We start from the raw sequence: 14,145 nt of genomic DNA, 5'->3' as shown, positions 1-14,145 counted from the left end.
AGAAGACATACCATGTGACTCAGGAAGGAGCCTTTTCCACCATGATGAATTTCCAACGCAGTCAGAGGCGGATGAATTCCCTTTGTGTGTCCTTGCCGGAGATGAGGACGAAGCGGTGACCCAAGAGGCCGAGATTCCAGAATTGGGAGTTTCTGGAGGGAATTTTGGTACTTCGCAGATGCAGGATCTTTCCTTGAAGAATGCATTTGATAATGTGTCTGTAATCAATGGGGTTGTTCAAGAGCCGGGAATTGAAACCAGGTTGTAGCTTCGGCGTCTCTGCCTCCTGCCAGGCAGAGACGCCGCCCCCCTTACCGCCGCGGTCCTGCTCTGACGTCTTCCGGTCTCCCTGCTGCTGCTACTGGTGTGTGCAGCTTTCCCGGCACTGTGCTTAGGGCGCGTGCGCCCTCCCTCTTAAAGGGGCCGCGTGCGCCATCCTAAAAAGTTCCCGGCCAATAGCCGGAGGACTTTCTCTATAAAAGTCATCTCCTCCAATATGGAGGTGCCCTTGCAAAGTTTGTTGGTCTGTGATACTTACTTTGCTTCAGCCCTCAGGTCCTCTGCAAGTCAGTCTTGTCCGCCAGTCTGATCTTCAGTCCAGTCCGCCAGTCTGACTACTTTCCAGCCCGACAGTCTGCCTACAGTCCAGTCTGTCTATGGGCTCTGCCCGCCTGCTTACCTGGAAGCACCTGCCTGTTACCTGCCGTGCCTGCCCGCCTGCTTACCTGGAAGCACCTGCCTGTTACCTGCCGTGCCTGCCAGCCTGCTTACCTGGAAGCACCTGCTTGTTACCTGCCGTGCCCGCCTGCTTACCTGGAAGCACCTGCCTGTTACCTGCCGTGCCTGCCAGCCTGCTTACCTGGAAGCACCTGCTTGTTACCTGCCATGCCCGCCGGCCTGCTTACCTGGAAGCACCTGCCTGTTACCTGCCGTGCCCGCTTGCCTGCCTTTACCTGCCGTGCCCACCTGCCTGCTTACCAGGAAGCACCTGCCTATTATCTGTTGTGCCCGCCAGCTTGCCTACCCGGAACACCTGTCTGGCTATCAGCCGAATCAGCCTGCCTGACTACCTGGACCACCCGTCAGCCTGCCTGCCGTGCTCTTCCGCTGTACCGGTCAGTTCCTGCCTTCTGACCCATGGGAGTCACCTGCTTTCATACAAGGTCGGTCCCAGAGTGGCACCTGGTCCCTCTGCTCGGTCCCTCCCTGGTTCACGGAGTCCACTGAGCCACCGTGCGACCCTGGTCAGGCCGAGTAGATACTTAGTAACGGCCCTCTGGTCCCTGCTTGCACCGCAGTGCAGAGGTTCCACCACCCGGATCCGTAACATAGGTTCCCATATTTTACACTCAATGGGGACTTCTTTATCGGGTCACTAAGCCTAGAGGGGAAGTGATAGAGCAGTTGGTGTCGCCGGGTCCCTATAGGCGGAAAGTATTAGACCTGGCCCATTCTCATATCTTGGATGGGCATCTAGGGGTAGACAAGACTCAGGAGTAGGTCCTGCAGAGGTTCTACTAACCTGGATGTCACCGAGAGATTGTGAATTACTGCCGGTCCTGCCCCACCTGTTTGCTAACTGCTCCCATATCCCACTTCCGCAGCCCCCTAATACCGTTTAATATTATAGAGATCCCATTTGACCGTATTGCCATGGACCTTGTCTGGTAGTGTTGGACTATGCATCTCGGTATCCGGAAGCGGTACCATTGAGAAACTCCTCTGCCATGAGTATAGCCAGATAGCTTGTGCATATTTTCTCCCGAATGGGACTGCCAAAGGAGATTGTGATGGACCAGGGAACTCCTTTTATGTCTAAGGTGATGAGGGAGTTGTGTAAGGCTCTCCAGATTACACAACTCTGGACTTATGTATACTATCCACAAACAAATGGCCTGGTGGAGAAATTCGACAAGACCTTGAAGTCTGTGATGAAGAAGGTCATGGAGAAGGATGGGCGAGAATGGGATTGCCTATTGCCATACCTGCTGTTCTCCGTTAGGGAAGTTCCCCAGAGCTCTACAGGATTCTCACCATTTGAACTGCTATACGGACGGCAACATCGGGGACTTCTAGATGTAGCGAAGGAGACATGGAAAGCAGAGATTACACCCTACCGGAGAGTCATCAAGCATGTAGCTCAAATTCAAGACCGGATTGCGAGAGTGATGCCAATTGTGAAGGAGAGCCCTCCTACAGGAACAAGAAGCCCAGGCGAGGGTCTGCAATCGGGCCGCAAAACTGAGACAATTCCGCCCTGGAGACCGGGTATTAGTATTAGTACCCACAATCGAAATTACATTTCTGGCCAAGTGGCAAGGGCCATACAAGGTGGTCGAGAAGTTGAGTGAAGTCAATTATAAAATCCACCAACCAGAGAGAAGACAGCCGTACCAGATCTACTACATCAGCTTGCTTAAGCCATGGTGGGACAGGAAGACAACAGTGCCGAGAACTGCTGCAGAGAAACTGTAACCTGTTCTCAGAGTTGCCTGAATGTGCGCAGGTTGTGGAGCATGAGATCTTGACGGAACTGCGTGTACGAGTGAACCAGAAGCCATATCGAATCCCCGAAGTCCCCAGCGAGATGATCTCCAAGGAGCTTTGGAGAATATTGAGCCTGGGCGTCATCGAAGAGTGGCTGGTCCAGCCCTATTGTTCTTGTACTGAAGCCGGACGGTGAATGATGCTTCTGTAATCCTTATGAAGTATCTAAGTTTTGACACCTATCCGATGCCCGGGGTCGATGAACTTATTGAAAGGCTGAAGCCTGCCAGATACATCACTATCCTGGACCAAACAAAGGGGTTCTGGCAAATTCTTTTGTGCCCAGATGCCAAGGAGAAGACTGCCTTTTCTACACCCGACGGGTGTTTTCAGTACACCAGGATGCCGTTCGGTCTACAGGGAGTCCTAGCTACCTTCCAGAGGGCCATGGACCGGATCCTAGCCTCGCACAAGAAGTACGCCGCAGCTTACCTGAACGACTTTGTGATCTTCAGCCCAGATTGGGGAAGTCACCTGCAGAAAGTCCAGGTGGTACAGGGAGCACTGAGAAAGGCCGGGTTTACCATAAACCCAAAAAAATGCACCATAAGAAAAGAACAGGCAAAATACTTGGGCTACGTTGTTGGAAGGGGTGAAATAAAGCCTCAAGTGAACAAGGTGGAAGCAATCCAGAATTGCCCTCAACCGGCCTCCAAGAAACAGGTTAAGGCGTTTCTGAAATCATTGGATACTATAGGCGATTTATCCCAAATTTCGCCATGATTTCGACACCCCTGACCGACCTGTTTAAAGGTACAAAGACGGCGATGGCCAAGTGGTCTTTTGAGGCAGAGGTGGCGTTCCAGGAATTATAACTCGTCCTGTGTAAGCAGCTAGTCTTAATAGCCCCTGACTTCAATTAAGAGTTTGTGGTCCAGACGGACTCTTCATAGGTCGGCATAGGAGCTGTCTTATCCCAAGAAGTAAATGGGAAGGAACATCCCATTCTTTAAGCAGAAAACTCTCGACCTGCGAAAAGAACTATGCTATTGTGGAAAAAGAGTGCCTGGCCATCAAGAGGGCAATTGACAACCTGAGATACTACTTTTTAGGCTGGAAGTTCAGGCTAGTGTCAGATCATGCTCCCCTGAGATGGATGAGGGAAAGGATAGGGAAGAATGCCCCGGTAACTAGGTGGTTTCTAGCACCCCAGGACTTTAGTTTTTTGGTGGAGCACAGGCCCGCAAAATTACATGGTAACACAGGTGCCCTGTCCAGACTTCCATGTTTAGCAAGTGAAGGTGCCAAAACCCCTGGCTTTAGGCAGAGGGGGGGTGTTTTACTGAGGCTGTTAGCTTCAGTGATGTGAAATGTCTTCTCCTGCATAGTAGGTGTAGGGAGGGTTAATCAGCCATTTAAAAGGGCATGTTTTATACGTGAATGACCATAGTGCGAGCGGAAGGTCATTCACCATATCTCCACCCCAGGGTGTGGTCTGGCCTTTAAATCGCCAGCCTTTCACTCAGGTGTTATTCAGTGTGTGGAAGCTAGCTCCTGAGAGAGAAGAGCTTGTGTTTGTATGCTCAACTGGACCATGTGTTATTGCTAACCCTGTGTGGCCGGACCTCGGCCGAAGTAAGGACTGTTCTGTACTGTACCTTTTTTGTTTCCTGTTATGCACTTGGCCGTTGTTTATGCTGATTTTTATAATAAACCACCAATTCGTTTAAAGAGGCCGTGTCCTGTATCTATCCCCGAGTGCAGCAGAGCGAGTTACTCTACCACAATGCATAATCGTGTTTATAGTTACCCCATGTAAATTCTGTGATAAATGATAAAAGAAGTATTGCTTTAAAAAGAAGACATCTGTATATCGCGTAATTTGAATTGTAAAATTATTTCATTCAAAAGTACAGCTCTTTGCGCAAAAAAACACGCCCTCATATGTCTATGTGGACAGAAAAGTAAAAATGTTATGCCTCTGGTAAGAAGGGGAGGTAAAAACAAAAAAATTGATCATTGGCCCCATCAGGAAGGGGTTAAAAGGGTTGTCCATTTTAAAAATGTATTTTTCCATAGTGTTGCTGACAAATAAAATACCAAAGGATGCCGTTACTCTTACTCCCTCTTCACTTCTGCTCTGGTCTTTTTTGATACTCTTCAAGGGTTGACATCATGGCTACAGCACACATGACCACTGCAGCCAATCCGTAGGCTCAATGGCTCTGTCTATGTAGATGGCCTCTTAAAGAGGTTAAACAGGTGTTTCCATATTAAAAAAAAATTAATGTAACACTGATTTCAACTTGGTGACCCCCACTTGTCACGTGAATTGGTGAGTTTCTCCCCAGTGCACCATAGTTCCATTTAAAGGCATTAGAACTGAAAAAATGGCCGATCAATCAGTGGGGGTCTGTGCAATCCTGTATTTATCATATGTCGTGTGGTGGATATGTGATTTAACTCCGGAACATAAAATAATGTACATCCTATGTCCACTGATGGGGTGTAACTGATCGCTTCCAAATGTGCGAGTACATATACCAGAGCCTATTAGATCCTGCCAGAAGCAGAGGCCGATTGGCATCCTGACAGTATTAGACCAGGTTCAGATGAGTGCATGAAAAATTGTCTGTTTTCATTCAAATCGATTTTAATCTCTATGCTAAGTGTATGTCATCCGTGCGTCTGTTTTTTACATTTTTATGGCATCTGTTTTTAGTGCAGTTTCCAATTCCAATTTCCAATGTTAATAATTGCAAAGTATGCGTGTAACACAGAGGCAATGCGGAAGAGACTAGTGCAGGCTTAGATTTTTTTTTATACAGACAATTGGTCATCCTAACAACCCTATTCAATAAATTGCTCCGAATGATGTCCGTGTGCTATCTAATGCCAACATGGACAGCACACATCCACATAATACACTCGTCTCAGTGAGCCCCAACACTGACAGTCTTGGGAGTCCGGGATAATTGAATGATTAGAGGATCTCACATTAAAGTCCCCATGCGAGACCAATAATTTCAAATAAAAATATATGCAGAAATAGAATCCCCTGATGAGTCTGGCTGTAGGCAATAGGTATGTTCATATATAGCTTCTTGTATGAAATTGCAGGCTATGGCCATAAAATTCCAGTAGAAATTTTGTTATTTTTAGTGCGGTTTTGTACTTTTTGATGCATTTTCAGTACGTTTTTTGATAAGCCATTTTGACCTCAATAGGGGAAAAACTGCCACAAAACTCTAAATGAATTGACATACTGGGTTTTTGAAAAATCCTATGCAAAGCAAAAAAATACACCATGTGAATGAGATCTTGGCAATCTCATTAATTTTCCTATTACTGTAAAATCTATGTTGAGTTTCTGCACACAAAAAAATGTTTAAAAAATGTCACATCCAAACAAACCCCCGAAGTCCACCTGGTTTCTTCTCAACTACCTTTATTATTGGGCCATATTTTCTCTTGTTTGGATATGAAATACTATTTTTGTAGGAATTTTGTAGCATGTAATAAAGTTTGTGATAATCTTTTGTAACATCCGGGGGTGCAGCCATTTCGTTGTGTGTCTAATTGCTATATTTTAATAGTGTGTGTGCAGGTATGCTAGTGCTGCCCGCCTTAGAAATCTAGGATAACAATATAGAGTTGGTACTGTCTTTATCATTGACATTCAGGATGAAGAGAATGTGTCATTTATCCTGAATGATTACTTTGTGCTTAATAAAAAATTACTTTGTGCTTAATAAAAATAAATATTAATTGCTGATTTCAAAAAGTCTATAAAAAATGTAGCACAAAATGCTATAGATGAAAACTACGGCTTGTCAAGCACCAAATAAGCACTGACACAGATTTGTTGTTGCAAAAATGCTAATTTAAGGGCTCAAAATACAATGACTGTAATGAAAAAGATTTTTTTTAAATTGGGTACTTATTCATTGTCCAAAACTAATGCATATACATAGTTTATTAATTTGCTATTGCTGTAATCGTGCTGACCCGCAGAATAAAGTTAGTACTTTATTTCTGTAACATGGTGGGAGTCTTTATAGTGCCATTAGGTCTAGTGAATGTCATTTGTGAAAAATCCTCCCAAAAATTAAAATATTGGTTTTGCATTTAGTGAGCTAAACACTCAAAAGCAAATGAGAAACCATTACATTTTCTATCCCATTACAAATAATTTGTTAGGGTGCAATGTAATTATTATTAATATATTTTTCCCTTTTTTAAGGATTAGCCAAGATTTGGCTCTTATTGCTCAGGAAATAAATGATGTTGCAGGAGAAATCGATTCAGTGACTTCATCAGGCACTGCACCTAGCACCACAGTAAGCACTGCAGCTACGACACCTGGTTCAGCTATAGACACCAGAGAAGAGGTAGGAGATCTTCATCAAGATGCACAGGTTCTTTCTTCTTCTTGTCATTTAATTTTCATATATTCTTTTTTTACTATTAACAATTTATTTAATTTTTTACTTTAAGACCAATTTTAAATAAATATATATATACAACCCCTGGCAAAAATTATGGAATCACCGGGCTCGGAGGATGTTCATTCAGTTGTTTAATGTTGTTGAAAAAAAGCAGATCACAGACATGGCACAAAACTAAAGTCATTTCAAATGGCAACTTTAGGGCTTTAAGAAACACTGAAAGAAATCAAGACAAAAAATGTGGTACTCAGTAAGGGTAATTTTTTTCAGACCAAGCAGAGGGAAAAAATTATGGAATCACTCCATTCTGAGGAAAAAATTATGGAATCACCCTGTAAATTTTCATTTCCAAAGCTAACACCTGCATCAAATTAGATCTGCTCGTTAGTCTGCATCTAAAAAAGGAGTGATCACACCTTGGAGAGCTGTTGCACCAAGTGGACTGACATGAATCATGGCTCCAACACGAGAGATGTCAATTGAAACAAAGGAGAAGATTATCAAACTCTTAAAAGAAGGTAAATCATCACACAATGTTGCAAAAGATGTTGGTTGTTCACAGTCAGTTGTGTCTAAATTCTGGGCCAAATACAAACAACATGGGAAGGTTGTTAAAGGCAAATACACTGGTAGACCAAGGAAGACATCAAAGCGTCAAGACCGGAAACTTAAAGCAATATGTCTCCAAAACAGGAAATGTACAACAAAACAAATGAGGAACAAATGGGAGGAAACTGGAGTCAATGTTTGTGACCGAACTGTATTAAACTGCCTAAAGGAAATGGAATTTTCATACAGAAAAGCTAAACAAAAACCATCATTAACACCTAAACAGAAAAAAAACAAAGTTACAATGGGCTAAGGAAAAGCAATCTTGGACTGTGGATAACTGGATGAAAGTCATATTCAGTGATGAATCGCGAACTTGCATTGGGCAAGATGATGATGCTGGAACTTTTGTTTGGTGCCGTTCCAATAAGATTTATAAAGATGACTGCATGAAGAGAACATGCAAATTTCCTCAGTCATTGATGATATGGGGCTACATGTCAGGTAAAGGCACTGGGGAGATGGCTGTCATTACATCTTCAATAAATGCCCAAGTTTACATTGATATTTTGGACAGTTTTCTTATCCCATCAATTGAAAGGATGTTTGGGGATGATGACATCATTTTTCAAGATGATAATGCATCCTGCCATAGAGCTAAAACTGTGAAAACATTCCTTGAAAGAAGACACATAAGGTCAATGTCATGGCCTGTAAATAGTCCGGTTCTCAATCCAATTGAAAATCTTTGGTGGAAGTTGAAGAAAATGGTCCATGACAAGGCTCCAACCTGTAAAGCTGATCTGGCAGCAGCAATCATAGAAAGTTGGAGCCAGATTGATGAAGAGTACTATTTGTCACTCATTAAGTCCATGCCTCAGAGACTGCAAGCTGTTATTAAAGCCAGAGGTGGTGCAACAAAATACTAGTGATGTATTGGAGTGTTCTTTTGTGTCTTTGTTTTTCATGATTCCGTAATTTTTTCCTCAGAATTGAGTGATTCCATAATTTTTTCCCTCTGCTTGGTCTGAAAAAAATACCTTTACTGAGTACCACATTTTTAATCTTGATTTCTTTTAGTGTTTCTTAAAGCCCTAAAGTTGCCATTTGAAATGACTTTAGTTTTGTGCCATGTCTGTGATCTGCTTTTTTTCAACAACATAAAACAACGGAATGAACATCTTCCGAGCCTGGTGATTCCATAATTTTTGCCAGGGGTTGTATATACACAGCTCTGGCAAAAATTAAGAGACCACTGCAAAATTTTCATTTTCTCTGATTTTTGTCTTTATAGGTATATTCTTGAGTAAAATGTACATTGTTGTTTTATTCTATAAACTGCTGACAACATGTCTCCGAAATTCAAAGCTAAAAATTTTGTATTTATTTGCAGCAAATGAGAAATCGTCAAAATAATAAAAAAGAAACCGTGCTTTCAGACCTCAAATAATGCAAAGAAAACAAGTTCTTATTCATTTAGAAACAACAATACTCATGTTCTAACTCGGGAAGAGTTCAGAAATCAATATTTGGTGGAGTAACCATGATTTTTAATCACAGCTTTCATGCGTCTTGTCATGCTTTCCACCAGTCTTTCACACTGCTTTTAGGTGACCTTATGCCACTCCTGGCACAAAAATGTAAGCAGTTCTTCTTTGTTTGATGGCTTGTGACTATCCATCTTCCTTTTGATTACATTCCAGAGGTTTTCATTGGGGTTCAGGTCTGGAGATTGGGCTGGCCATGACAGGGTATTGATGTGGTACTCCTTCATCCACACATTGATTGACCTAGCTGTGTGGCATAGTGCATTGTCCTGCTGGAAAAAATAGTCCTCAGAGTTGGGGAACATTGCCTGAGCAGAAGGAAGCAAGTGTTTTTCAAGGATAACCTTGTATGCGGCTTAATTCATACGTCCTTCGCAAAGATTAACCTGCCCAATTCCAGCCTTGCTGATGCATCCCCAGATCATCACCCATCTTCCACCAAATTTCACAGTGGGTGCAAGACACTGTGGCTTGTACACCTCTCCAGGTCTCCTTCTAACCATTAGACGACCAGATGTTGGGCAAAGCTGAAAGTTAGACTCCTCAGAGAAGATTACCTTACTCCAGTCTTCTATGGTCCAATCCTTATGGTCTTTGGCAAACTTCCGCCTGACTCTCCTTTGCTTCTCATTGATGAAAGGCTTTTTTCTAGCTGTACATGACTTGAGGCCTGCCTCTAGGAGCCTGTCATGAACTGTTCTTGCCGTGCACCCGTGCCCCAGCTGCCATTTGCCATCCCTTTTGTAGGTCACTTGATGTCATCCTGTGGTTGCTGAGTGACATTCGAATAAGATGACGGTCATCCCGGTCAGTGGAGAGTCGCTTTCGCCCTCTGCCGGTCTGTGGCTTTGTTGTCCCCAATGTCTGCTACTTGACCTTGTTGTAATGGACTGCCGTCTTCGAAATTTTAAGGATGGAGGCAACATATGATGCTCACTGTATCCCTCTGCTAGTAAAGACAGAATTGAGCCCTTCTTTTCCTTACTCAAGACTTTTCTTTTCAACTCCTTTTGCATGGTTAAATGTTATTTTTTCATGCAAATTACTTTTGGGCTATTCCTAGCACTTGTTTTGCCATCCAGCTTGTCCTATTGCCAGAGGATTGTGAAGACTACAGCAGTGTTTTTTATACTTTCCCTTGTTACATAAGATTTGGTTCAGGTGATCACCTAATCAGAAGCACATTAAGTAGAATGAGGTGTACTTTGGTTGAATTCAACTGACACTGGAATGGAATGGCTGTCAGACATGTAGAGATGATGATTTTTAGAAAACTGTGCAGTGGTCTCTTCATTTTTGCCAGAGCCGTGTGTGTATGTATGGATAGATAGATAGATAGATAGATAGATAGATATGTAGATATATATAGATAGAGATATATATATATATATATATATATATATATATATATAGATAGATAGATAGATAGATAGATAGATAGATAGATAGATAGATAGAGATATATGTAGATATATATATATATATATATATATATATATATATATATATATAGATATAGATATATATACATACAGTACAGACCAAAAGTTTGGACACACCTTCTCATTTAACCCCTTTACAGCCCATGACGTACTAATACGCGTCTATGCCCTGGGCTTTAAGAGCCTGACCCGTATTAGTACGTCATCGCGATCGCGCGCGCACACAGGCTGTGCAGGCGCGATCGCCACCGGATGTCAGCTGATAGTACCGGGTGTCAGCTGTGACAATGTGCAGGGAGCGGTCCCGCACCGCTCCCGGCACATTAACCCCCGCAATGCTGCGATCGAAGTCGATCGCAGCATTGCGGTGGCAAGGGGAGGTGATCGGTATACTCACCTCCTCTTCTGGCCTCCAGCGCTGTCTGCCGCGGCTTCCCGGGTGTTGCCATGATGACCCGATGTCGTCATGACAACATCCGGGTCACCAGGCAGCAGGAACATTGTTTGGTCATGCGCAGTGCACGACCAAACAATGTTCTCACTGTGCAGCGCTGACTGCCTGCATAGCACAGGGATGGTGCTCCATCCCTATGTTGTGCAGGCGATCAGAATAAAAAAAGTGAAAGTCCCAGAGTGGGACAAAGTAAAAAAGTGTAAAAACTCCCAGAAAGTGAAAAAAAAAATTTAAAAAAAATTGTAAATATATTTAAAAAAAAATAAAAAAAAAATCCACCAAAAATAAAAATATAATGTACCCATCAATAAATATTATGAAAAAAAAAGCAAACAAACAATAAAAGTACACATATTTGGTATAGTCGCGTCCGGAACGACCTGACCTATAAAACTGTCCCACTAGTTAACCCCTTCAGTGAACACGGTAAAAAAAATAATAAAAAAGAAGAAGCAAAAAACAATGCTTTATCACCATACCGCCAAACAAAAAATGGAATAACACGCGATCAAAAAGACGAATATAAATAAAAATGGTACAACTGAAAACGTCATCTTGTCCCGCAAAAAGCAAGCCGCCATACAGCTCCATCATCCGAAAAATCAAAAAGTTATAGCTCTCAGAATAAAGCGATGCAAAAAAAAATTTTTTTCTATAAAATAGCTTTTATTGTGTAAAAGCGCCATAACATAGAAAAACGATATAAATGTGGTACCGCTGTAAACCTACTGACCCGAAGAATAAACCTCCCTTATCAATTTTACCACACGCGGAACAGAATAAAAAAAAAATAATAATTCCTGAATTGGTGGTTTTTGTTTATTCTGCCTCCCAAAAATCGGAATAGAAAGCGATCAAAAAATGTCACGTGCCTGAAAATGGCACCAATAAAAACGTCAACTCATCCCGTAAAAAACAAGCCGTCACATGACTCTGTCTGCCAAAATATGGAAAAATTATAGCTCTCAAAATATGGCGATGCAAAAACTAGATTTTACAAAAAATGCGTCTTTTAGTGTGTGACAGCTGTCAATCATAAAAACCCGATATGATTCTGGTATCGCTGTAATCGCACCGACCCGAAGAATAAAGTCGTCTAATCACTTATACCGCACGAGGAACGGCGTAAAAAATAAACTCTCGGGTTAGGGTTGTGCTAGGGTTAGGGTTGTGCTAGGGTTAGGTTTGGGCTAGGGTTAGGGCTGGGGTTGGGGTTAGGGTTGTGATGGGGTTGGGACTTTTTTGAAAAGTAAGAAAAAAAGATGACGATATGGCGACTAGTGTTGAGCGCAAGTGCTCGCTACTTGAGTTTGCATCGGGTGCTCTGGTATGCATTGAGTATCGTGGGTATTTGAGTGACATGCTCGAGTCTCCGCCCCATATGCTTCGCGGCCAAAAAAACTTTGCGGGGATTGCCTGCCATGCACGAGCGATCCCCGCATGTTTTTTTTTGGGTGTCTAATAACCGTGAAACATGCGGGGCAGGGACTCGAGCATGTCACTCGAGCACACGCAGTACATGGTGCATACCTGAGTACCCGATGCAAAATCAAGTAGCGAGCACTTGCGCTCAAGACTAATGACAACTTATTCAATATGATGACCTAATGTTATCAAATTCTGTGTCGTACCTCTGGGTTCAAAATGTTCACTATACCCCTTGATAAAATCCTTGAGGGGTTTAGTTTCCAAAATGGGGTCACTTGTGGGTGTTTACACTGTTTAGGCACACAGAGGCCCTCCAAACGCGACATGGTGTCCGCTAACAAATGAATGGAAAATTGGCTCAAATTGTTAGCGGACACCATGTTGCGTTTGGAGAGCCCCTGTGTGACTAAACATTGGAGCTCCCCCACAAGTGATCCCATTTTGGAAACTAGACCCCCCCAAGGCACCTATCTAGATGCATAGTGAGCACTTGGAACCCACAGGTGCTTCACAAATTGATTCGTAAAAATGAAAAAGTGGAGAAAAAAAATACTTTTTCATTTTTAAGAATCAATTTGTGAAGCACCTGGGGGTTCCAAGTGTTCACTATGCATCTAGATAGGTGCCTTGGGGGGTCTCGTTTCCAAAATGGGGTCACTTGTGGGGGAGCTCCAATGTTTAGACACACAGGGGCTCTCCAAACGCAACAAGGCGTCCGCTAATTATTCAAGCAAATTTTACAATCGAAAATTCAAATGGCACTCCTTCAATTCCGAGCCCTGCCGTGCGCCCAAACAGTGTTTTTTCACCACATATGGGGTATATGCGTGCCCATGGGAAATTGCACAACAAATTTTGAGGTCCATTTTTCCTGTTACCCCTGCGAAAATAAAAAAAATTGGGTCTAAAGTAACATTTTTGTGAAAAAAGTTAAGTGTTCATTTTTTTCTTCCACATTCCAAAAATTCCTGTGAAGCACCTGAAGGGTTAATAAAGTTCTTGAATGTGGTTTTGAGCACCTTGAGAGGTGCAGATTTTAGAATGGTGTCACTTTTGGGTATTTTCTGTCATAAAGACCTCTCAAAGTGACTTCAAATGTGATGTGGGCCCTAGAAAAATGGTTTTGTAAATTTTGTTGGAAAAATGAGAAATCGCTGGTCAACTTTTAACCCTTAAAGCTCCATAACAAAAAAAAATTTGGGTTCCAAAATTGTGCTGATGTAAAGTAAACATGTGGGAAATGTTATTTATTAACTATTTTGTGTGACATATCTCTCTGATTTAAGGGCATAAAAATTCAAATTTTGAAAATTGCAAAATTTTCAACATTTTCGCCAAATTTCCATTTTTTTCACAAATAAACGCAAGAGATATCGAAGAAATTTTACCACAATCATGAAGTTCAATATATCTCGAAAAAACAATCTCAGAATCAGGGGGATCCGTTGAAGCGTTCCAGAGTAATTACCTCATAAATTGACAGTGGTCAGAATTATAAGAATTGGCCTGGTCATTAACGTGCAAACCACCTTGGGTTGTAAAGGGGTTAAAGATTTTTCTGTATTTTCATGACTATGAAAATTGTACATTCACACTGAAGGCATCAAAACTATGAATCAACACATGTGGAATTATATACTTAACAAAAAAGTGTGAAACAACTGAAAATATGTCTTATATTCTAGGTTCTTCAAAGTAGCCACCTTTTGCTTTGATGACTGCTTTGCACACTCTTGCCATTCTCTTGATGAGCTTCAAGAGGTAGTCACCGGAAATGGTTTTCACTTCAC

At 42.4% G+C, this 14,145-nt stretch overlaps 1 protein-coding gene across 4 annotated transcripts in view; it reads left to right on the top strand.

Moving 5' to 3' along the window:
* Positions 1 to 14,145, top strand: part of CEP170 (centrosomal protein 170) — a 306,205-nt gene that overhangs the window by 237,555 nt on the left and 54,505 nt on the right. For 3 of the 4 annotated variants that reach the window (XM_073671540.1, XM_073671537.1, XM_073671538.1), the window contains one exon: positions 6,731 to 6,905. In XM_073671540.1, the coding sequence (XP_073527641.1) occupies positions 6,731 to 6,905 (175 nt within the window). The remainder of the gene's footprint in view (positions 1 to 6,730; positions 6,906 to 14,145) is intronic. The other variant, XM_073671539.1, reaches the window with a different exon arrangement.

This window comes from Phyllobates terribilis, unplaced genomic scaffold (genome assembly GCF_046119375.1).
Source record: "Phyllobates terribilis strain yellow unplaced genomic scaffold, ASM4611937v1 Scaffold_3__8_contigs__length_932513732, whole genome shotgun sequence".
NCBI lineage: Eukaryota > Metazoa > Chordata > Amphibia > Anura > Dendrobatidae > Phyllobates > Phyllobates terribilis.
This window is presented reverse-complemented; position numbering and strand designations above follow the sequence as displayed.